Source organism: Botrytis cinerea, chromosome 2 (genome assembly GCF_000143535.2).
Source record: "Botrytis cinerea B05.10 chromosome 2, complete sequence".
In the NCBI taxonomy this organism is placed as follows: Eukaryota; Fungi; Ascomycota; class Leotiomycetes; order Helotiales; family Sclerotiniaceae; genus Botrytis; species Botrytis cinerea.
In genome coordinates, this window is record NC_037311.1 from 3,315,968 (window position 1) to 3,341,473 (window position 25,506).

Here is a 25,506-nt window from a genome sequence, read left to right on the forward strand (position 1 = left end):
GAGGAAGTCAAAACACCAGTTCAAGAAGATACGATCAATTTTCATTGTCTAGTTTGTGGAATGGATAATGAAGATTGCCGAAATATACCAATCAAGCAGTGCAAGAATTGTCTGACTCGGTGGGAAATGAATAGGAAGGGAGAGTGGAAGTGTACTAAGTGAAGCTTATTCACACGATGGTATCGTGAGAAGATTCAATGCCGGTTCTCTGAATACTGAGACGATATGGAGAAGAAATTGGATCGGGGTCAAAGGTGGAAATTGAGAAGGCCCTATTTCGACGATAATTGCGTGATTTGAAAGGAAATGTTACAGGAGTTTTGGATATTCGAGTTAGATTTTGATTTATAGAGAAAACCTGGATCATAGTCCTTTCATATCTGTCACGGAGACAATTTGGTATGTGTAAAGTTTTTAAAAATCCATGATTCAAGATTGCACACGTGACGATACTGTACGGTGAAATAGATTCAAATGATTCACAGCTTTTTGTTCTGCTCTATTCAAAACACTATTATCTCTTTTACGGATTTTCTGCCGTATGATTCACTACTTAAATCTATATGCCGTCATGGAACTATCATGATTCAAAGTTTGTGAGTGTAGTGAAAGACTTCAATTCAATGGCCACTGTAATATAGCTACTGTAGTAAAGCCCTAAGCGAATACGAAAGAGACTAGCTCTTTAGATAGAATACAATTAGAAATACAAAACCTACGCAACTCGTGGGTGCTACGTCCTCCGTATCATTCTCATACAAACACAAAGCCTTCGACAGTCAAGGAATAATTTCGACATTGAAATTCAAGAAGGGATTCAAAAATCAACCCGTCATTCACATATCAGTAAGAGTGCACTTTTAATTCTTACCATAAATTAATCAATTCAAATACCTGCAGAATACATCTATTCTAATCACTTCTACTCCAAATTCTTTCTCAGAGACCACCAAAATTTCAAAAAATCAACGTCAAATCACTTACTCTATTCTACCAACAGCAACCCACCCAAGTTCAATACATACGCGTCACCGCTCTCTCCACAGAATACATACAACTACCAACCACGATGATCTTCAAATCAAAATCGGTATCACAAGCTCCAATGATCGTCACGTGGCAATGTTCATGCGGTTCTCTCAATAGATGCTACGCAGATACCTCCACTAGAAAGTGTAAAAAGAATACTTGCGAGAAATACTGGGTATACAAGAATGGAAAATGGGAAGATGATTATTATGGAGGAAAGAGATCTTATTATGAGCCATGGCAAAACAATAACGATATTGATTAAGGCTGAAGAGGATTATAATGGATGGCAATCTGTCTTTGAAGTCGATATGATCGAGCTATGTGTAGAATGCTAGGTTGTGCATCAGCTCAAGGATTGACACTGTTTGATGGAGTCTAGGATCTTTGCAGGAACAAAGAATTTTAATAGAGGAAAAATTAGTTTATCTATCTTTACATGATATTATTGATGAATAGAATGTTTGATACAATATTGAGTTGGCTTGAAATTAAAATGACAAAAATGAAAATCTTTTATGATCCAAATAAATTACAACGATATACTATCTAAATTTTCTAATCATATTCTCGATTAAGATTATTTCGTAATTCGAAATTAGTTGTTGAAAGAATATCCGAAATACCTGAAATCATTCGCAACGAGGCACTAGCATGTAAATCTTCCATGGAGCATCTTACATCTCTTGATTGATTGAGTTCTATATTGACTTGCGGTAATAGGATAGGTTGAAAGATCTTCGCCTCACTCGTGATTAATCCTATCCGAGAGAAGGAGAAAGATATATTGAGTTATTAAAAAGTTTACCTCCAATATGAGGTTAAAGTTCAAACAGCTTAGCGACTGTTCTGGCCGTAGTTGAAGGGACTCAATCGTTGCTAAGCTAGCTAGATCTTTGAACATTTAATATCTCTTAATCAATTTGAGTCTTTGCCGACTTACGGTAACACTGTCATTATAATTTTGAATTCAAGATTAATATCACGATAATTTGCCTCCACTTCAAAACCTGGGCCAAGCTTTGTTACAAGTCTCTGTTCCATACCGCCGTCTCCTTTCTTTTCTCGTCTAAATCAATCGGTAGTAGTAACAGTTAACGCCCTCGCTTTGTCACAATTTCGAAGTGTTAGAGAGATTTTTTTGAGAGATTATTGTAGCATTACAATTCTCAAGCTTTATTGGATTTGTTGAGATGATATCAAGAGAAAGTGAAGAGTAAGATGATAGAAATTTATATGGTTGTTAAGGTGACTTAAGCGAAAACCTAGTGGCCTTATCTTTGATCTTAAGTATCTTATGGATCTAAATGAACGAATCGTGACTTCAAATTCCCGTACGTCTAAAACATTCCCGCAAGTTCTCATTGCACGGAATCAATTCAAAATCAGATTATAATCATCCTAAAGTAACAAATTTTGCAGCGGTTCTTGTGGATTCTGAAAATTTAATTCGGCGTTGTGTGAAACTATACGGAACAAGTAACTAGCACCACCCTCAAATTATTACAAACAAAAAACATTAGCGGACACTCTCAGAACACTTACTCGTTATTGATCTGGTATATAATGACATTGCGATAATTTGAGCTTGCGAAAATCCTTATGGTTTATGATAAATTCGATTATGTTGGGTGAAAATGTGTGAGTAAAATCGGTACAGACAATTCGTAATCTCACATTATGGCTTACCTCGAAAATGACCGGTGAACTCAAAATAGTAAGTAGAATTTATTAATCACTGACCTGTGCGTATATTAAGGGAGTTTTAGCTCACGAAAGTCTGTATGTGTTTCAATAATTGAAAGTGCGGAGTTAATACTCATATGATTGAGGGGGTCTGAGAAATTGTGTATTCAATTCATGAATTTCGCATACCACAGAGATTAAAACGATTTGAATTATTGCAAACTGGCCATTTCAAGTATTTTGAGTCATTTGGGGACAGTTTAATCTTGAAATGATGTCTTTGCCTTGCGATAATCACCTGGTTTCATCGGTACTGATACTGAACACCCCACTATCGCAAAGCACACGTATCGTAAAGGATACGAGTCGTAATGATTTTGTAAGCGAGGAAACCATTATTTAAAGTATGTTCAGTTCAATCATAGTATTAGGAATGTGCAGGGATGCCTAGCATATCTAGGAATTCCATTCAATGAAAGATATGTCAAAAATTGAATATCTTGATAACTCTCCATCAAAACATTCCTGTGGATTGTAGATTTACCGATAAATCTTTTTATAGATAGTTTGAAGTCATAATGCATGTGTTGAATATTATAAAGTTGTTGGATTTGTAAGTATCTGGTCCCTTCAAATTGACACATATTGACCTCAAACCGAATTGACATTGCTACCCTCCACAAACATCCACACAATTTGAGAGTGTAAGCTATTAATTCTTAAGATGATAGAAAATCTTTCCTTATTAATTCCGCATTGCGTAAATGACTACTATATATTCTTCTGTGATCCGCCGAAAAGGGTTCACATTCACACAAAACAAAATTAGAATTATCGCCTACAGGAAACGTTCCCGCAACATCTCTAGGCACGGAAACCAATCTTCAAGATATTCTAAATAATTCTTTGCTAGTTAGTCGTTGCGTAAATGCTTATGGCATGCAGTAATTTGACTTATCTATGTTACAGGTAAATTTAGTCCATACGAAATTGGAATTTCCTACCCGCCACAAATATCAAAACAACATGGGATTATATACTAATAGTTATTCAAAGAGCATGAAATATTTCCGTACTACTCACTCACTGCGCAAATGACCTTTACACATTCTTTTGTTGGCCACCAGGAAAGATGCACATCCACACCAAAAGAAATCGGATTATTATGTGCTATAATATTTACGCAGGATCTATATGTACGGAAACAACTCTTGTAGAAACTCCTAATCATTCTATGATAGCTAGTTATTGTGCAAATGTTTTTGGTATGTCGTAATTTGAGCCATCAGTATTACAGGTAAATTTAGTCTAAATGACATTGGAATTTCCTACCTACCACAAACATTTGCGCAGGCTTTGTATCTACAGAGACAGTTCTTATAAAGCTTTTCCATCATTTTATACCAGTTTCTCCTTGTGCAAATGATCATGAATTCCGGTATTTTACTTTGTCTAAGCAGGCTAGGTGTTCAATTGATCTAAAGAATTGAGATTTCGAATTACTGACGTAATAAACATAATCACAATTTCAATTCATATTCCAACGACTAAAGAGAGTGCTCTGAGTCTAACTGTAATAGATGTTTGTTGTCTGAACACTTATTACATACAATGATTCGGCTTGCTTGAACTTGAGTTTAATTGATCAAGTAGACCGTGAGTTGGAAAATGTCGATCAATATAAACCTTACTTCGATTTGTTTAAGCATGATAAAGGCTCTTTTGAGTATTTTGTTTCTCCTGTGCTAGTCTCGTTAATCGGAAATTTCCATGAAATTCGGTATTACAACTCATCTAAACGAAGGTCAAATCCGACTATCCAACCGAGATTCGAGATTCTTATCCACCAAAACCTATTCCGTGCTCCGAAATCATTCAAGAATAACCTTAAGAAAACTTTTGAGCCTTCTAACACTTATCTCTATCCAGGATCACTTATGTTGCGTGTGTCATTTTGAAGTGTTTTCATCAGCAATCAAATCGATACAGAACACAGATGTCAAGTTTTTGACTTTTCACAGAATTATTACATTTCAAGAAGGCATCCGAATATATATTTTGGTGATTTTAAATTCAATGAAAATAATTTAACCTTATAACAATGTTGTTAGTGTGCGGTAATCGAAGTCATCCAGTGGCATCTCAATTAGGCGCTATATAGAATTCCGAACACCAAATCTTGATCACCGCCCACGAAAAATATTTGCATACCTCCAAATGGGCTTATAATAGGTAACTATATCATAAAAAAACCCAGGAGCTTTCGAAGCTTGTGAAAATGTACATGGTATGCGGTAATTTGATTCTCCCAGAGTCGTAGTTACTTAGCGACCCATCTGGCCCGAAATCTCGAATCCTGATTATCGTCAACCATAAGGAGTAACGGATATGAAAACGGTGCTGGAGATAATCTTGAGTTGTTTTGAATCGAATCATACAGCCCCAGTTTGTACTAACGAAGATGACGTGAGGTAATTTGAGCTGGCACTCTCATTGGTAAGAAAATTTGAACTTCCTCATTACCGCTTGTCCAAATGATTAGTATATTTCAAAGAACACTGGAATAAGTAATTCAAATATTTTAAGTCTGATAGTGATAGTTGAAGTCAACGTAAACGTTTCTGACATGTATTAATTTGATGTCTCCAACTTGATGTCCAACTTGGGACTCAAAGCGATATAAATATTTCTAGTGGCAATTAATGTCAACCACAACCATTAACGTACCTTTGGAGCACAAATTTAAGTTAGTTAACTATTCGAAAGCGGTTGGAAATAATCTAAGTCCACGAATATGTCAATATCATGCGGTGTTTTAAAGCGACTAAAATGTTCCAAATCCATTAATAGATGAGACACTTGTTATCATTGACTGCCAAATTTATTTGCGCATTCCAAAAGATTTTAACTATCACTATTTAGATAATTTCAAATGGAATAGAAGTTATTTTGTCTTGCACTAATGTGTCTACTATGCGGTATCCAGGTTCTGAATTACGGGACACCCCAGACATTCGTAAAAAAGCGGGAGAAATTACTATGTTTCTCTCAGCTACGATTATTCGAACAATTGTAGTCTTAGCTAGCGCAAAGTCTTGTAGTATGTAGGAATTTGGTTCGACTGAAATAAGTCAAATTTGGCGGGGGATTGAAAGTCGAAAATTATCGACGACTATGTGGTATTAACGGATCTTTAAAGAAACTAAATATAACTATTTCAAAGGTCTTGAATCGAATGATACTGGTTTAACACTGCAAAAATATCCGTGAAATGGGATGATTTGAAGTGTTCAATCTTTCCTAGGGAGCAAGTCTGAATCATGAGTCACTACGAAATATTTGTATTTACACGCCTTCGTTATCTCAAATAATCATTTCTTTAAATATTTAAACTTGTTTGAGATTACTCTGGACATCTACTAACATTAATGGCTTGCGGTAATCTGAGGTCTTTGTTTTGGATGTAAAAACGAGAATTGGAATTCCCACTTACTACAATGATTTTTGCATTTCCAATAGACATTCTAATCACTAATTAGATGATTAGCAGTCGATCAGTAACAGTTGGAGCTTGCTTGAAGGTTCTTGACATACGATTATTTGATTTCACATTTTTCTGTAGAAAAATAATGTAATTAGAAATTCTTGCAAGAATAAAACATCAAGTCACCTCAAATAACTTGAAGGCTCCTCTTTAAAAGTAGTAGAATTAATTTGGTATCATGATGAATTTTCGGCAATGTTCAAGGCGTATGATAATTTGAACAACTCGATTGACCGGTAGATTGAAATTAAGATTTATCAGTCAATATAACAAGTAAGAAACTTGGCTACAGACCACGGAATCATTAATAATAATATTTAAAATTGATTGATAGTCATTCGAAAATGCGCAAACGATTTCCGCATGTAATAATTTGAAGTGTCTGTATTGGGGCATAGAAAATTGCTGGATTCACATCCACTTCAATCAGATGACTTTGACGCAAGTCGAGAAGATACAATCATGAGTATGGAACTAATTCTCATTATTTGAGACTAAAATTGACTCGATAAAAATATGAATAGGATGCGAAATTAATTAATTCAAATCATCATGGGAAGAGATTTTGAATTGCGGGCACGGAAAATCATTTATCGCCTTTGAAAATACTCTGAATGGATCACGTGGATACTCTTTACAAACTCTGTGGATCGCAAAAATATTTGTGATTGTTGATACTCGAACAAATGTCATTTTTGGTTGATGGATGAGCTACGCTTTACCGTATGATCTGGGCTTCATATGTATTTGGGATTTGATTTCAGCTCATCAATTTCAAACAAAATTCATTGCTCTATGAATTACCAGGCAACACTCTCTATTAGAATGCCGCCTATATGTTAATAAATGTGTATGCCTAGCTGTGGTGAATCCATAGAGATGAGCTCGCGAGGACATAAGCTATTGGTCTTTTGATTAAAGGAGTGCACTGCCACTAATTGACCCAAATTGTCAGATCATCAAAGGTAGTTGGTACAAATCCTGTCGTAATAGCCGAACGAAATAGTTTTCGGGGTAAATTTTAAGATCGAAATCATTCACGTTCATCCTGCGCAGACTCAGGAATGATGGGATTCCATCTTTGTCGTCTCCGATTTTTACTTGAGAGTGGTATAAGCTAGAACTAATAACTCGACTGGAGATTGATATTTGTCGGAGCTATTAAAGGGTCAGATATTCACCCGGATCACTAACCGCTATAGCGCTTTGAATGTGATTTAATTGTGAGTTTAAGGGAGAGGTTTGTAGGGAAATTTAAGCGCCGAATCCGGGTAGTCACTATGGTACTAACGACCTGATTTAACGCCGTTCCGACTTGGTAAGCGTATTTGCTGGACATTTGCTACGAATATAATAGGCATCAATAATTATTGTTTATAAGGTAGCCTAATATATGACACTTTTCGTAGTATACATTTAATGGATATCTCATTGAATTCTACTAATATATTGACATTAAAATTCGACATCACTACAATTCCCAAAGTTCCAATCTTAAGTCTTTCGTTAATATTCAATCAATTAAAAAGTATAGCATTCTCCAATAATCTTTCTCACCAATCGGTCAAAGTAATCATTTTGAAACTCGCCTGTCTTTTTGTGCGTTATGGATTATGGCGATGCAATTAGAGAAGTTGATAAAAAAAGCACAAAAAGCAAAAACAAGGCCGCAATGGCCCGGAAGCCATGGCAAGCAGACGAGATCCAAAAGACCGCTCCAAACGCAATGGCGAAGTCATTCCTGGTGAAGGCTCACATACCACTGATTCAACCCCATCTAGATCTTCGAAAGATCGCTGCAAGGACGAACAGGATCCAGAAGGTCAAGAAAAGGTCCGAGGATTTGGTAGAATCAAAAACTTTGCATCAACCACGTTAGCGGGAATTGTCAGATGATACACTCCCTTAAACTGCAAAAAAAATACTAACAGGTTATTTAGCAGCTCAAGAAACAAGAAAGGCGATGGCGAAGATAGTTCTGCATTTCGCGATGAAATGGCATCGATATAAAAAGAAATTGAAATTATTATAGAGGAAATGTTAGAGCTCGAGGTTGATGAGTCGAACAAATCTGACATAGAAAACGAAGAAACATCGTTCATGAAGGCAGATCATCTGAAGCCAATTAAGATATGCTTCAGGTTTTACAACCCCCTTCGCTTAGAATTGTACTTTTTGACATACTTTGATCAATCGTTTTTATTCAATCAAATGATTCGTTATTGTTATACTTGCACCTGCTTCACTTCCCGTCGTATAATGACCTATATTGACTGGAGTCGCTCTGGCTAATTATCTGGTTGCACGAAGCGCTCAATTGTTTGTATCAATCTTATGTTGATTCTTCTGTAAACGTCTGTCGTATGATGCGGATCAATGCTTTGCGATTTAGAGGGCCATCTATCTCTATATCAATTACTCAATGTTCGTACACACACATTTGTACGAAAGAGATACAGAAAGTGTTTGTGCGGTAGTATATTCGAGCACCGCCGGCGTACGCCCAAGCACGGTTACATTGTACGTGTTCTTGTTCTTGATACTTATGGTCTAAGCTCGAGTTAAGTTACTAACAGATTACCTGATTCCTGTCTTAATTAAAGTTTGGGCGGAGGGCTTGGCATGGTTCTAATTGGATCTGCCCCACACGACGTGGCCACAATAATTGACGTGGTGCACCCTGATGTAATTGCAAGTGGCTACAGACGACTATCATCACGCTTCCCATGCGAAATGACCACATTTGCTCGCCCTCCACTGTATATAATGACCCAATATCTTGGATCTCGTTGATAAAAAAATTGATCTCATAATCACAAAAAACTTCCAGATTCAATCATTTCCTCAACATTTTCTCCCAAGTTAAAGTTGGTCCATCGTTAAAGACTCTCGAGCCAAGATGTCTGCACTCATCGAAAAGCTGACGACTGAAGGAGATGGAGAGTCTGCTGGTATGTCGATGGTTGATCTAAATCACAATGTCTACCGTCTTGCTAGAGGATTAAGAAATGAAAACTGGCTCATCATATAATTGATTAGGCTTCCTGAATGATATCGTTGCACAGCTGTGGCCCAACATCGAGGCTGCCGGCAGCAAAATGGTCAAGGACATTGTCGAACCTATGTTCAAGACCATGCTCCCTGGTCCCCTGGCAACTTTGCATTTCACCAAGATTGAGCTTGGCGCCACACCAATCGTGCTTTCCAATGTCAAGGTCACAAAGACTGCTCACGATGGTATCAAGCTCGACTTGAATGTGGATTGGGACGGCCAGTGTGATATTGAGCTGGATGGAAACATGATACCTAGAGTTGTATGTTTTGACAAGCCACCGACACAAAATCACAGGTTGGGTATATTGACTCATTGTTCAACAGGGAGTTAAAGAGGTTATATTAAATGGCAGACTCTCTATTCTGCTATGTCCTCTCACGAATATTATCCCATTAGTAAGTGGCACATAATAGGACACTAAAGTCGAACAATCCAGGTCTCTCGTGCTAAATCTTCCCTTAGATCGGTGCAGCCCAAATCTCCTTCATAAATCCGCCTGAGCTTAAATTAAATTTCACCGGTGCTGCCAACATCGCTGATTTGTCTGTCATCGACGACGCTGTTCGCAAGGTACTTATGGGCATCATTAACAGTGTGGTCGTCCTACCGAATCGTATCTTGGTAAAACTCGACGCCAAGAACGATTATTTCAAGACCTACCATCAGCCACTAGGCATCATCCGGATCACCGCAGAAAGGGCATGGGGTTTTGCCGAGGAGTCACAGTCCAAGACTAAGAAGCTTTTCTCTAAGTTGACAAGGGCAAGTCCTGATTGTTATGCTGAGATTGAAGTTGGCGCTGAAGCAGCATGGAGGACAACGACTAAAAATAATACCACGACACCGGCGTGGGGCGAGACGCATGATTTCGTGGTGTCAGATTTTGACCAACGCATCAAAGTTGTCGTTTCAGATCATGACCTGAATTCCGACGATGAAGTGGGTGTAGCTGTCACCTCTGTCAAGGAAATCCTTCTGGCTGGCGGTAAGCAAGAGCTAGGAATGCTGCATAAGGGCTCCGAGACCGATAGCAAAATCGCGCTATCATGCGAGTTCTTCCAATTTACTACCGAGGATAGCAACAGCTTTTCAGAGTCTAGTCATAGTGGTGATGGTCTCATGTGTGGAATCATTAACGTACTTGTCGCGGGTGCTTTCGGCATCAAAGGCCAGCGAGAAACTTTGAAACCGAGTGTAGTTGTGACGTGGGGAAGCAAGCACCGTTTCCAGACGGCTGTACAGGCAGATGCTCCCGGTACAGATATCAACAATCCGACCTTTGATCAGCAGTTCCGTATTCCAGTCACTGCCGAAGATGTAACAGCTGGAAATTTACGAATGGTATGTATGGATGGAGAGACGGAGATTGGCAATGTGGAGATACCATTTGAAGATCTGCAGAATGCGACGGAGATGACACTACAAGACAACTTTGATGTTGGTGATGGAGTGAGAGTTAGAGCTAGTATCTCGTTGAGGGGGGTGAAGCCCGCGTCTATGTAGGGAATTTCATTGATCTAGTGTGAGAAGTAGTCTGAATTGACTGAAATTACGAATAGTAATATACCAACACTAAGACAAAATTATTCCAACCGATAAGAAGACTAAATTGTTATAAAATAACTTCAATCCAATACATAAATTTTTGAAGATATATAAACTAATTACTGAAGATATAATCTATTAGAGTTTATTATACACTTTTCAAATATATTATTTTTATTATTTTTCTGAGTTCTAATTATAAAGTTATATATTAATATAAATATTTCATTATAAATCTAATTAATGATCAAATTTTAATTTCAATATCCTTGATTAATAAGTTATTAGACTATATAAGCGAGAATTAGAAAGAGAATTAGAAAGAGAATTATAAAGAGAATTATAAAGAGATTTATAAGATTTAAAATGGTTTTAAGGTTTTTAAGCTTTTAAAGTTTTAAATTTTAATTATATCTTTGAGAGTTGAATACATTATACCTAAAATAATATACAAACCACTATCTTAAAAGCTTATAATCTTTAAATAACCTTAAAACTCATATTTCAATAAAATACAAGAATATAAATCTTCCTTATTTTTAGGATTCTAAAAGCTATATAATATAAGTATAAATGTAGATTCTAAATAACTTTTAAAATAACTATAAAGAGTATTAGTAAAGCTATAATCATTTTTAATTATAAAGAATTTAAAAAAAAGACTTATTATTTATAATTAAACCTCGAGCGTAGCGAGGATCGGGGGTTTGAGGGCTGGCCCTCATAAAGATTAAAGAAATAAAATTCAAATTTTTGTAGGGCAGATTATGATAAGGTTGTAAAAGCTGTTCCATTACTATCTAGAGAGACTACGCTACTTATAAGTATCCGTTGCGTATCCGTCACATAAGCTACGCTATCGTAGCGTTACGTGCTACAATTTTATACATCTCAAAAATAAGAGAAAAAGAAGAAAAACTATCATGAATCCAAATTCTTTTTCCCCGACGGCTAGTATTTCTCAAATGTAAATATATACTATGTATCAGTCATATGATATAAAAGTGTAGAAGATAGTAATAATCACATAAGAAAAGCCTTTACATATATCAAATATAAAGTAAGTAGTTATATATAGTAAAATGAGGTGAATTATTATATTGCGATAGTGAAGTAAGGGAGGTAGTAATAGTTAATTATTCAATTCTTTAGGAATCGATTTGGAAGGTAGAAAATTCGATGATCATTTTAGGTCTATAGAAGGGAGGCTGTAAATACTAAATGTTGATGGCACGTGACCTGGAAGTCACGTGTTTTCACTCTCACAGTGATCCTCGTATCCGCTCGCATTAATTACATTCAGTTTTTCAAAATTAATATATCAAAAGAAATATAGTCATTTCATTGACTAACAGTTCTGAATTTGATGGCGTCTTTTAGAAAGTTTAATATAACTTTTCGGCCGAAAAAAGATAGATTGTCCTAAGTGCTTGATTTGTAAGAGTAATTATCTGACCAAAGCGTTGGAGTAAAAAGTATAAACATGTAGCTGTTATGAAACATATTATATTATATCTATAAGAATATGTAAAATTATATCCTATTACAAAATGATTATCAACTCGATATTAATTATTTCTTATTGAGAGAGAGTAAAGGATCAAAAGTATTCGATGTTAATATAGGCGCCGTAATCTACAATACTTATATAAGTCAAAATATGAGGTATGTAGCAAAAAAGAAAGCCTTCGGATTTTTGACACTTTCTACGAGCAGGGAGGTCCAATTAAGTTCTTACTTTTGAGTTTTAGCACTTTGATTTGTTTCAAAGCCTATAAAGCCGATATGAGTCTGTCGTCACACATCAGAGATATTTACGGAGGTACCAAAGATAAGTCTTATCGCCGCCTTCCTAACCCTATCGACATAATTAAGCTTGTTAGGAAGTAGTGTCATGACTGAGCCACGGTACTTTTGTAACTCCGTAATTAAGCCAGGTATTTGGTTCGTTTCAATGTGGCAAATGCCGATAACCCTTTATTTAGACTCTGTAAGGTTCAATAGGAGAAACGAAATGTTTATAAGTATCGGTATTGCCATTGGTACATGCTACGTGGAAGTACTCATCTGCTTATTCCTTTTGGCAGTCTTCGTCTTACGCATCTTTCAAGCATCTGTTCTTCGCCTAATATGTCACTAATTCGACCTCTCTTTGTCGGCTTGGCGTCTGCCGCCGCCCTTATCTTACCATCTGCAGCGCAAAACAACAGCACCGTCGTCTCTATCCCTATAGAGTACACCTACCTACTCCCAGCGCCGTTTGAGAGTAGCCCAATCTTCAGCTTCCTCAACAGCACCACCACCTCAGAGGAAAAGGTCAACAATCTCTTTCAGTCTGCTAAGACTGCACCGTTCGTGTCCTATGACACCGAGTTCCTTGCCCTGCTCGGTCCGAATCCATCTGCCAATCTCGTCGAGGAGCGAGCCGTAAACTTCGCTGGTGAAGCCGGCATTTGGCTCAAAGAGCGCAACGAAGTCTGGTACACCACTTGGATCAATGATGGAGCAACTCATGTCGAGATTCTCGATCTGGCCAGTGGCATCACCCGCAACCTGACCACCTCCATCCCACTTGAAAACCCCAACGGTGGTTGTTATCACCAAGGCCTCGTCTACTTTACTTCTCTCCGCGATGACACACGCAACTTCAGTGGTGGTGTTTACTCCGTCAATCCTAGCACGGGTGAGGCCAAGGTAATCATGAATTCGTATATGGGCCTGAAGTTTGACGCTATCGACGATGTCGCTTGGGTTACGCAACCAGGAACCAACCGCTCATTCATGTATATCACTGTCTTGCCTTCCACTGCCGGCACTGTGACTAACGGTCTTGCCCAAGGTCTCTGGAGATTCGACCCAATCTCCAAGATTCTTGCCCCGGTTATCAGCCGAACCGACTTTCCCGTCGCAAACGGTGTCCGTCCCTCTGTGGACCAGAAATCCATCTACATCACTGATTTCGGTGGAACCCCCCATGTTCCTGTCTGGGGTCTTCCAGCCCAAGTTGGCATTCCCGGCGTTTACAAGTACGATCTTGATGCCGACATGCTACCTGTTAACCGCCGTGTTTTCAGCATAGCCCGCATGCAAGCTCCAGATGGAATCCGCGTCGACGACAAAGGCCGCGTCTGGACTGGTGAGGGTGAGGGGATTATGGTCCGTAGCCCTGAGGGCAAGCTCCTTGGTGTCTTTAATGCTCAGTTCTTCACCCCAGACCCAATCAACTTGGCTATTGTGCAATTTGCTTTGGCTGGCGATATTCTCGTCATCCTTGGCATGCGTCAATTGTGGACTGTCAAGTTGTCAGAGGTTGTAATGGCTGACAGCAACTGATGTTTAACATGTATATTAAAGAAAAGAAGTTCAAGAGAAGAAACTTAAGAATAGACAAAACTTTTGAAACGCGTGACTAACAAAAAACGTGATTCTATTACGTGATTGCACAAAATACGCACAAAGTGTGTAAATGTCATCTTAATATTTAGAACCTCTTTGTCGATAAGTCATTCTATATTTTGAAGTTATTAATTTCCTTAGTCCTTTTCACAATGATATTTTTAGCGTTGCCCGCTTATTAATCATTCGAACCAATCAGGGATCGAGAGGCCATTTATATCCTTGAGAGTCTGAGAGTATTATAACGAATTAATAATAGACTAAAGAATCACAAGAATATAGACTATAATAGGAATTATGTATATAATAATAATTATTATTACTAATACTGAAAGATATAATAGAAACAAATCAACATAATTAAATAATCGAGAATAAACTATAATAATAATATATAAAAAAGAAAAAAGTAAAACTATTTCTTTATTTTTAATAATTCAAAAATGGATTTGTCTTTTCAGTTAATATGCTAAAGTCAATCTTCCTATAAAATAAATCATTAAACCTATATCTAATAAATAAACAAATAATAAACTAGATTTAAAATACCGTGATTTAATACCGAATATATTATATCATTAAATGCACTATTTCAAAATACACTAAAATTAGCCTTTTCCTAATATTCATATTTTAATAATTAATCAATATTTTTTAAAAAAGAAAAAAGATTTATTAATGAGAAAATATCTTTTATAAATATATTAAGTTTCTATATAAAATTTTCTATTATATTCTATAAAAAATAGAAATTGTCATGATTTTCGTTACAAAAAAACTATTCCTATAATAACTACTATATTAATTCAAATTTTTAATAAATAATTAAATGTTACAATTTCAAATTTTGAAAAATTATATTATTAAATAAAGAAAGTATATAGTTATGTATAAATGTATTTTGTATATAAAATTCGTAGTGCATTTGATGATATAATGTATTTAATATTAAACTACGTTAATTGAACTACTTTAATAAATATATTAAGAATCAAAAAAGAGCAAATATCGAATATTAATATTAGATAAGTATAAAAATTATAAGTCAATAACTTTTCAAATATACTATAAAAATATTATATATTTACATTTACTACTATCGTCAAATCATTTAACTAAATCATTTGATATTGATTATTTTAATAATCTAAAATGTTTATATATCAATCAAACTAATAAATTTATCAAAATATATATCAATAATATTTCGAAAATTGAATTATTTATAATCTATAAAATTATACACAAAAAATTAATTACTTTTTAAATTATAAAATTAGAATTCCAAAAAATAGATTTAATATCATTTAATTTTGAAATTACATTTTGGAAATCAGATATTTGAATTTGTATACCTATCCTTTCCTTTTTCACTGTAAATCAATAAATCTTTCAAATCCTTTATAATCTAATTAAAACTCTTTTTCAATTAATATTAATTGAATTTCAAATAACCTATTATCAATTAAACTCTCCTATATTTATATTTGAGATTATATTAACTCTAATTAAGAATACAAAAAGATTCGTTTATAAAAATACATTTATGAATATAAAAATGTACATACTTTAAAAAAAAAAGAGATATTGAATAAATATTGATATATAAAAAAAACTCAATTATATTAAGGAAAAGTATTAATTGAATAAGAGATTATAAATTCATAGAAGCGAATGAAGTGGAAATATACTTATATATTATGTAATTATATATCTAGATAGCAGGTCACTTTCATATTTGTAGATTTATAAAACCCCTTCTGATTGATTATAAGTAATATACTGATATTAAGACAAGGTTGTTTCGATTGATAAAAAGATTAAATTATTATAAAACAATTTCAATTCAATATATAACCTTTTGAAGATATATAAACTAATTACTAAAGATATATTCTATTAAAGTTTATTATAAACTTTTGAAATATATTATTTTTATTACTTTCTAAATTTTAATTATAAAGTTATATATCAATATAAATATCTCACTATAAATCTAATCAATCATTAAATTGAAATCTCATCATCTTGATTAGAAAGCTATCAGGTTATATAAACAAGAATTAGAAAGAGAATTAGAAAGAGAATTATAAGATTTTAATGTTTTAAAATTTAATTATAATTCTAATATCTTTATATAAGCTAGAAGTAAGAGATTATTATTATTATTATTATTATTATTATTATTATTATTATTATTATTATTATTATTATTATTATTATTATTATTATTATTATTATTATTATTATTATTATTATTATTATTATTATTATTATTATTATTATTATTATTATTATTATTATTATTATTATTATTATTATTATTATTATTTATATTTAAATCTCCAGCGTAGCGAGGATCGAAGGCTTGGGGGCTGGCCCTCATAAAAATTAAAGAAATAAAGATAAAAATTTATATATCTTAAGAAAAAGAAAAAAAGAAAAAAAGCTTCTACGAATCCATAATCTGAAAAATCCTTTTTCCCCGACGGCTAGTAGTATTAGGAGTGATTCACTTTCTTATTAACCTATAAAAGCATAGAGTATTCCAAATACTTTTGAAATAATGAATCTATTATATATATTCAATCAAATAATCGTTTTCTAATACTCATTTTCGTTTTATATTGTGAGAGTGAAAACATGTGATTTCAAGGTCACGTGCTATTAATATTTAGTATTTATAACTTCACTTCTGTAAACCTAAGACTATTATCGAATTTTCCACCTTTCAAATTGACTTCTAAAGAATTGAGTAATCATTTCATACTGCCTCTCTTACTTCATTATTGCAATATAACAATTCATTTCATTTTATTATGTATAGCTATTTACTTTATACTTGATATATGCAAAGGCTTTTTTTGTGTAACTATTACCACCTTCTACTCTTTTACAATATAAACCTATCCGATATATATCAATCAGAAAGGAGTTAGTAATCCTATAAATATAGGAATTCTATAAATATAAAATATTAGAAATAAAATAATTAGAATAAATCAATTACTAAGATTGAATTCAAAGTATGATTATTTTTGTTCAAATTTATATAAATAAGAATCTCAAAAAAAAATATTCTTGTATTCGAAATACAATGTTAGAAGTAATCCACTTTCCTATTAATCTATAAAAGTATAAAATATTCCAAACACTAACTATAACAATTATATTATTTAATAGTTTCTTATTTTAATATATCTCAATACTTTAAGAGAGGTTCGAAGTAGACATTAATCAATACAAATAAAAAATATCAATCAGTATAGTATGCTAAACATAAAGACGTCATAATCACCACCGAGGTGATATCAACAGGCTTGTTAGGCTTGATAGTTACCACTAGTCATTACTACGAATGGTAATAGAGATAAATACCAAAGTAAGATCTGCTTGTATAGCTAGGAGAGAGTATATTCCTACCTCTCCACTGTTATAGGCTGCTCCCAGGCTCAGATCATAGTTTGAACTACACGATCTCTCAAGTCTTTGATATCAAGCCCCCGCGCAGCTTCGGCCATTCCATGATGTCCTCATAACCAGGCGGTAGCAGATCCTCCACTGTCTGAATGATCACCCTCCCCTTATCACCCACCCACCAGCAATCCGTTAACTCGTGCAGCAAAGCCCCGTGGTAAGCCAAGATCAACAACGCTTCTGACTTCTTCTCTAAAATCGCTTTCATAAAGCAGTCCGAGATCCTCGTCGACCATGCATGCACCAGCCCATGCGCATAGGGGCGGTGCTCCAGCGGCCAGAACATACGGAACTGGCGTAACATATCATCATACATATCCCTTTCAGCTGAGGTTTTTGTCTCGGCGCGAACGCGCTCTTGCAGCGCTTGCAAAATGGCTTCTTCCTCTGGTGGGAAGACGGCGTCGGGATCATTGATAGCTAGTTCGAAAATGGGAGTCAGTTGCCGCGTCCAGGCCCAGCTGCTATCGACGATTTCTCGTATGCCTCGTAGCAGCTGCAAGATATCAAGTATATGCTGCAAAGTCTCGTCTGTAGTCAACATGTGTATGTTGCCCACACTGTCGGGATGAGCCAAGGGAAGCGCCCACGAGATACAGACCAAGAGGCCGGACAGCATGAATGCTGCGACTGCATTGCCAGGATGGATATCAGTGATCACAGGTCGGAAGAGGCTAATGGCCGTAGTGTAGTGCTGTATTGCCAGCATGGTGATCTCTGGTGCCGTATCTGGGTCATGGCGAGCCTTGTGGAGCGCGGCAATGGCAAGGATCCCGTGTAGCAGAAACCGGTGTTTGAACGCTTCTTCCGGTGCTAACTTCTGCCAAATATGAGTCTGCGAGCCGTTGGGTGTGTGGGGTAGGAATCCGACCGTGGAGTAGTGGTGCATAAGTTCCAGATCGAAGGCCGTGAATCTACCTCGCTGCGTTTCAAGCTGGTCAATTGGAGATGGGAGTCGAGAGATACTCCAGGGGGATTTGGCAAGTGGAATGGTGTCCATGCCAGGTCCTGGGGAGGGCTTTCTCGAGGACAGTTTTCCTGAAATCATGTCATAGTGGCATGACTGTTCATTCCTTGTGCAACGAGCGCAGGCGGGTTTGTCTTGGTTGCACTGTTTGAGGGTGTCAGATCAGATGAGATACCCCGGACACAATAAGATGACCCGACGTACCTTCACCTTCCTAGCTTTGCATTCTAGACAGCCGTGACGGCTTTTCGTGTGGGGGCGACGTGACGGCATTATATTGATTGCTTATACGAGGCGCTTAATGCTGGACGCGTAGTGAAGGAAACGAATTCGATTTCATCGGAGCCCGCATGCAACGAGTGCCGTACCTTGAGACTAAGTATGGTATAGCTCCGAAGTACAAACAGAAAAATACCTATCTACATGTACAAGATGTAATTTTGATGACCTGCAGGCATGAAGCTGCCATTACTCAGGTAACGGGCTGTCCAGATCCGGCTGGCCCGACCTAGTCTTGCGTGTGCATTGACCCCCGGGGCGCTCGGTCACATGATAAAGAAGTCTCTACTAGAAGGTCCTCGCTTATCTTAGCTAATCAAAGAAGAAATGGTCATAAGTGGGTCTATATTAGCACTATACTAGGCCCGCCCAACGCTCCACAAGTAGCCACCATTATCATTTCGGGCAAAGTGTACGGAATACGAAGCCCCAAAGGAGGCCAGTACAGGCTGACCAATCCAAGCAGCCCAGAAACGCCGTCCCCATATTACTCCACTATTGTTTGAGTAACGTGGTTTATAAGCATACGAGCTATATTATTATATAGGCCATTTCTTTTTATAAACAAAATTCGTCTATGCGTAACTATGCACTTTCTTTATTTATAAATATGATTTTATTTTTTGTTAACACAATCAAAATAAATTATATAAATCATGTAAATTTCTAATTATTTATTAGAAATTTAAATATATAACGTGGTTTATTAGCATGCGGGTCATATCATTCATTATATGAGCCACCTCATTTTATATACAAAATTCGTTTGTACGTAATCGTGTACTTTCTTCATTTAATAATATAATTTTATAAAGTCTAAAAGTATGAAACTTAATTATATAATTATTATAAAAATCTAATTTTTTATTAGAGATTCGAATTATTAAAGTAGTTATTAAAGGGATAACTTTCTTACAACGAAAATCGTAATAGTTTCCACTTTTTTTACAATATAATAGAAATATTTATACAAAAACTAGATTTTTAAAAGCTAATTTTTATTATTATCTAATATTCCTTTTTCTTTCAGAAATAATGATTAGTTATTAAAATAAGAATATTGAAAAAGGCCTAATTTTGATGTATTTTCAAATGACTCATATGCTAATAAACCACGTTATAAAAGCTATCATAAGTATAATTTTTTTGTAACGAAAACCGTAATAGTTTTGATTTTTTTTTAATAAACAATAAGGAAACTTGAGTTAAAATTAGATTCTCAAATATAAAGATTTTTGAACCTATTATATCAGGTCTTTCTTTTCGAGGATATTGATTATAATTAAAATGTAATTATTAAAAAAGTATGAATTTTGGTGTGATTTTGAAGTGGTCCACATGATGATATGACCCGCATGCTTCTAAGAAATCTCTTGGCCATCTTCGTGGCATGATAAATTCTGTCCAAGAAAACCTTGAATCCCCTTCCATGGCCTATAGTCACAGGGTTGATTCACGTATTCGCATTCGGATTTGAAAACAGCGTTGAGTAAAGATCTGATCTTGACAGGGCGCAATACTAAAATTTCCCAACGAGTTCCGTTAATTTTACACCTGTGGGCATAATATAGTAAATTGGCAACTACCGAGTATGCTACGTACCAGTCCTAGAGGAGTTCACCCTGCAGCGGATGCTGCATTGTACTGAATTAAGACTAGTGTACGGTGGTGACCGGCATTCTTGTCACAAAATTCCTCTCCTTTGATAGCCTTGGTACCATTTCGTCAGTCTTATCTTGCTGAAAGAGGCATAGAGTACGCCTTGCGACGACAGAGCTGTCCTACCCACCCGAGCCGGTCAAGCCAATTTCGATCATGAAGTGAAAGTGGTGATGATATTTGATCGACAGATCCAATTTTAGTAATTATATAAAACTGGCTTCCAGTCGATTCTGTTTCCCAACCGTCTCATTGATTGTCTCTTACCTCTCAGATTTTGGTTTCAGGAATTATACTTCAAGTCTCACCACGCAGAGACCCTTTAAACAACGAAAATGGCCGACGATGGTTTCGAATACTACCATTACGATCCCTCCATAGTGGGAGCAATTATCTTTATCATTCTCTTTATAACAACAACATCTCTTCATTGCTACCAGCTTTTTTGGACTCGCACATGGTTTATGATCCCATTCATTGTGGGAGGACTTTGTGCGTCTTTCTATAATCTTCCTATGTGTCAGAAACTAACGAAATACTTTCAGTTCAATGTATAGGCTATATAGGCCGCGCAATCTCTCATACTCAGACTCCAGACTGGACATTAGTACCCTATCTCATACAAACGCTTCTTCTGCTCGTGGCACCTGCCCTCTTCGCAGCAAGTATCTACATGGAATTGAGTCGGATTATCATCTTGGCAGATGGCGAAAGTCGCGCACTGCTTAAGAAGAAATGGCTTACGAAGATATTCGTTGTCGGAGACGTCCTGTCTTTCTTTGTTCAAGGAGGAGGTAAGTCACGCCACCTGTAACTAACCCATCTTCAACATGAAAAATTGTCTTATGATAGTATTCTAGGCGGCGGAATTCAATCTTCGGGTTCCAGTAGCTCTCTCACGACGGGTAAATACATTATCGTTGGTGGGCTCTTTATTCAGATCATCTTCTTTGGCTGCTTTATTGTCGTCGCCGTCCACTTCGACCGCGCCATGAAAAAAGCGCCAACTTCTGCCGCTCAAAACGACACTACCTGGCGCAAACACATCTTAGCTTTGTTCATCGCAAGCGCATTGATTATGGTCCGATCTCTTTTTCGTGTTATAGAATACCTACAAGGATTTTCGGGATACTTGCTCTCGCACGAGGCATACCTATATGTTTTCGATGCGTTGTTGATGTGCACTGTCATGGTGCTGTTTAATATTATACACCCAAGCGAGGTAGTAGCGTTATCAAGAGGAGGGAATGTCGCGACGAGAGGTTGGAAAATGAAGAAGATTGGGGCAGATCGTGAACGTGTTGCATCTACTGATTCGGAGAGGATACTCGCCTGAACTTCTCGACCTGTTACAGGTTGTCGTCGGGTTCCAGGTATTAGAGAAAACTAAAGATAGTATTAGTGAGATGGTTGGCTGTGGATTTAGACTTGAACTCTGTAAGGAGAATGAATCAATTTTTCTTTGTATTTATTAATACTATATTAACAGTCACGGTAGAACTTCCGACCTCGACTAGTTCATTTATTATAGCAGTAAGCACATTCATCTCTGTCGTCCACCATGATAATCGAGTTTTAAACTACGGGGTTGCTTGGATTTCACCGTAACACAGCATAATTGGCATCTATAGCGTCACAGTCTCACTATTCGAAAGCACTTTCCTGCACGAAATGCTGTAGACTTACTATCTACAGAGACAACAAATATCAGAACCGGTAGTATATCTTATTAATCACAACACAGATTTCCGTCCTTATCTATCCTCGCAAAATTGACAATTTGTAGCGGCCTAATTGCTTAGCTTCTTGAATGGGAAAACCTACTGAAAGTTTTCCAGGCCTATCTTTATCTCCTTTTGGAATATGGCTCACATCTTTCTGGAGCGCATAAAGTCTTTCTGCATGGTCCTGCAACGCTAGTGAAAAATGAACACTACGTCTACCTCGTTTCGGATCTCACGCTTTCAGAGAGGCCATTGAGTCTTAGAGCGTTGAATCCTTTTTCTCTAGTCATTCCGAATATTACTTGTATCGTCCATGAATTAAAAGCTACGAGCTCTGCAAACCCTTGGTTAATTGCTCTGATTCGATATCTCCTATCAATATTTTCACGGTTTTACTGAGATTTCATGGATAGAGCACAGATAGAGTCATTGGGAGTAATAAAAATGGCCTTCTCAATTATTTCTGGACTGCATAATATAATATTACAAGTATTGATGGGATAGAAGTTTTGGAATGGAACTGATTGCAAACGCATAGTATACATTTAAACTCTCGTGTAGCTGCAATAAAATCGTATTCAACGCAGTGTAGTCCTCATCCAAGCGATCCTGCTTTAAAGCCTCACCCCTTCCGAAGATATCCCCAGCATGCACAAAATGAAACAGAGCCTGGACGACCATCATCGGCGCGCCATCAAACACATACATGGCCCACTCATGAGTCATTAAATATCCATCATGACCCCCTGAATCTTTAACTAATCTGTAGGCGCGCCACGCAATAATAATAACCACTGCCACTAATAATAGCGTAAACAGTTTTCTCCAGTTATGTTTGCCTTATTGCGGGACTGAGTAGAGGTTGCCACTATTGACCATTCGTCGATCGGAGATCATAGCGATGGTGGTGGGGATCCCGAGAGGGGGGGGCTGGGCACAGAGCCCGGCGGGGAGAATCATCGTGCCAAGATTGGCATTTTCGGGTTTCTTCATCAGCCCCTCCCCATTTGTCGACGGACTTCTTGACAAACCAATCGTCATACCTCGTTAATCATCATCTATCTCTTCCATACCTCTATTGATTATTATCCTTAACTGACTTAATACCTAGAATCATCGAACCTCAGAATGATGAAGTTTATGAAGAATCTCTTCTCCTTCACCCGTTGCTATCCGCATTGCCTCTCCATAGTCAGTAACCCAGTTACAGCGTACGTTTTATATTAGCTGCATTGCTACCAAAACCATTCCTACGCTGATAATCTGTTTTCACAGCTCAGAATTCCTCTTATTCATCGACTGCCTGAACCAGGTCTTTGTCTCTCTTCCCATCTTCCAGGTAGCGCACATAGCAGGCGGTCTCCTGGCCTCAGCGCAAGGAGTTCTTCCTGCACAAGCTGTAGGCGGCGTCTTACAGGTGACATCCCTCTTAGCATCTGCAGGTTTATCATATTACCGTATGCGGAAATTCCTGAAATCTGCTAACGCAGATATCTTCATGCCTAGGGGCTTAGTATATTCCCCCTGCCTTAGCATAATCATATCTAACTTTAGAATGCTCTAGATATGTAGGATAATGACAACTGAAAAGATGATGGCAGCGATAGAATTTAATGAAGTGGGTGGGACAACACAAGCTTCCACCTCTTGAGACAGTGCATGATCTTGGTGTCTTCTACAGACATAGCAATTCAGCGTCTGTCAATCCCAGCGAAATCAAAAGTAACAGCCAATCTGAACCCGAGTCAGGATCTAGAGATCCACGTCTGGTTCGGCTCCAAGCACTGGAGGGGTACATAGCACCCCTCGATTTTGACGTCTCTTCTGAACAGCCACGAGAGAGCTGGTTGTCAAAGATAGGCCAGAAACCTTTGCAATGGGTTGACAAGCGTAATATGAAAGCTCTTTATAAGGCACACGCAAAACACAATAAAATATGCGATTCAAAATATTCCTCTATATCAACCGCAATGCTTGATTCTAGCAACAAGATTGCTGAAATATATTGCAAGATCGAGATACTGCAACGCAGTCAAGGCAGCGTTATTCAAAGATCAAGACATTATATTGAAGAATTAGAGAGGTTGGAAATGGCAAAGAAAGAAGAGGAGGGGAAGAGGGAGAAGGCAGTAAAGGAGATATATGGGAAGGCTGATAAGAAGATAGAGAAGGCGTATGAGAAAGAGGAGAAAGTTGCGAATAGAATTTTTTGGATTGTTATTACCAAAGCCGATGGCACAAATGGCAAAGAGGATAGTCTGTTTGCTGTAGAGAGTGGGAGAACAGCTCCAGTTCATCCCTAAGCCTGAGAGATCTTGCTAACTTAACAAGGGGTCAATCTACACAATTTAGAATCTGAGTACAACAATAAGAGGTAGCTGGTTAGTATTTCGATCAAAAGGCCAGAGGCTACCGGGCATCAGTAAAACCTTCTGCATCTTGAAATAAGTAGATTTAAGGACAGAAATTCAGTATTTGAGTCTTCACGTCTTACTAGAAGAGATAAATTGTAACTACCGGCGCTGTCCAATGTTTTACTGACTTCTCATATCTGATTGGGTCCGCACAATAGATTTACTTGTTACAGAAAAAAGGTATACATGCATCTGCTTTTTTTCATGGCTACAACTCAGGGAGTAGTGCCTGTGGGGATTATTATGTGTTATAAATAGATGGACTATCTATTCTTATACAAAATCACCAGTAAAGGGCCATTATTTGCAATGGAAGATGTTCAGCATCTCTATAAAGAGATTAGTTTGTCAGTATGGTAGCTTCAAGTAAACCATAAATGAGAACAGTTATATCAGCTAATGAGCTGTAAAGTCGGCTAAATGGGGTTGTTGGTTCGTTCTTTCGTTATTATAAATAAGCGACGAGTTGTAGATAAAGGAAATAAATTAAACTGAAACAATAGATAGCCTAAATACTAGATGGATAATTGGAATTAAGTGTAAATAATACCCGAATAGATAGTAAGAATTATCATAACCAATCATACTCTCAGTCGGCCCTTGTAATTGGCACCTCCAAAGGGTTAGGGTTAGGGATAGGGATAGGGTTAGGGTTAGGGTTAGGGTTAGGGTTAGGGTTAGGGTTAGGGTTAGGGTTAGGGTTAGGGTTAGGGTTAGGGTTAGGGTTAGGG

At 36.8% G+C, this 25,506-nt stretch overlaps 6 protein-coding genes across 7 annotated transcripts; 5 read left to right on the forward strand and 1 right to left on the reverse strand.

Moving 5' to 3' along the window:
- Window positions 1-7,757: 7,757 nt before the first annotated feature.
- Window positions 7,758-8,696, forward strand: BCIN_02g09360 (hypothetical protein). The gene is made up of 2 exons (XM_024691645.1): window positions 7,758-8,133; window positions 8,200-8,696. The coding sequence occupies exons 1-2, from the start codon at window positions 7,866-7,868 to the stop codon at window positions 8,289-8,291; spliced, it is 360 nt and encodes a 119-aa protein (XP_024547416.1). The 5' UTR covers window positions 7,758-7,865; the 3' UTR covers window positions 8,292-8,696.
- A 270-nt stretch (window positions 8,697-8,966) lies between these two features.
- Window positions 8,967-11,014, forward strand: BCIN_02g09370 (hypothetical protein). The gene is made up of 4 exons (XM_024691646.1): window positions 8,967-9,210; window positions 9,299-9,573; window positions 9,638-9,709; window positions 9,777-11,014. Exons 1-4 carry the CDS (start codon window positions 9,159-9,161, stop codon window positions 10,815-10,817), a joined length of 1,440 nt encoding a protein of 479 aa, XP_024547417.1. The 5' UTR covers window positions 8,967-9,158; the 3' UTR covers window positions 10,818-11,014.
- A 1,829-nt stretch (window positions 11,015-12,843) lies between these two features.
- BCIN_02g09380 (hypothetical protein) lies at window positions 12,844-14,343 on the forward strand. Its single transcript, XM_001554322.2, has one exon. The coding sequence runs from the start codon at window positions 12,990-12,992 to the stop codon at window positions 14,190-14,192; it is 1,203 nt and encodes a 400-aa protein (XP_001554372.1). The 5' UTR covers window positions 12,844-12,989; the 3' UTR covers window positions 14,193-14,343.
- A 3,080-nt stretch (window positions 14,344-17,423) lies between these two features.
- BCIN_02g09390 (hypothetical protein) lies at window positions 17,424-19,166 on the reverse strand. 2 transcript variants are annotated; one of them, XM_024691647.1, is made up of 3 exons: window positions 18,904-19,166; window positions 18,604-18,843; window positions 17,424-18,552 (listed from the first exon to the last, which is right to left on the reverse strand). In XM_024691647.1, exons 1-3 carry the CDS (start codon window positions 18,970-18,972, stop codon window positions 17,737-17,739), a joined length of 1,125 nt encoding a protein of 374 aa, XP_024547419.1. In that variant the 5' UTR covers window positions 18,973-19,166; the 3' UTR covers window positions 17,424-17,736. The 2 variants fall into 2 exon arrangements, with proteins under 2 accessions (XP_024547419.1, XP_024547418.1); XM_024691648.1 differs by having other exon boundaries at window positions 17,424-18,843.
- Window positions 19,167-20,737: 1,571 nt separating this feature from the next.
- BCIN_02g09400 (hypothetical protein) lies at window positions 20,738-22,125 on the forward strand. The gene is made up of 3 exons (XM_001545245.2): window positions 20,738-21,129; window positions 21,183-21,431; window positions 21,498-22,125. The coding sequence occupies exons 1-3, from the start codon at window positions 20,973-20,975 to the stop codon at window positions 21,971-21,973; spliced, it is 882 nt and encodes a 293-aa protein (XP_001545295.2). The 5' UTR covers window positions 20,738-20,972; the 3' UTR covers window positions 21,974-22,125.
- A 1,789-nt stretch (window positions 22,126-23,914) lies between these two features.
- On the forward strand, window positions 23,915-24,909 carry BCIN_02g09410 (hypothetical protein). Its single transcript, XM_001545144.2, has one exon. The coding sequence runs from the start codon at window positions 23,975-23,977 to the stop codon at window positions 24,662-24,664; it is 690 nt and encodes a 229-aa protein (XP_001545194.2). The 5' UTR covers window positions 23,915-23,974; the 3' UTR covers window positions 24,665-24,909.
- Window positions 24,910-25,506: the final 597 nt, after the last annotated feature.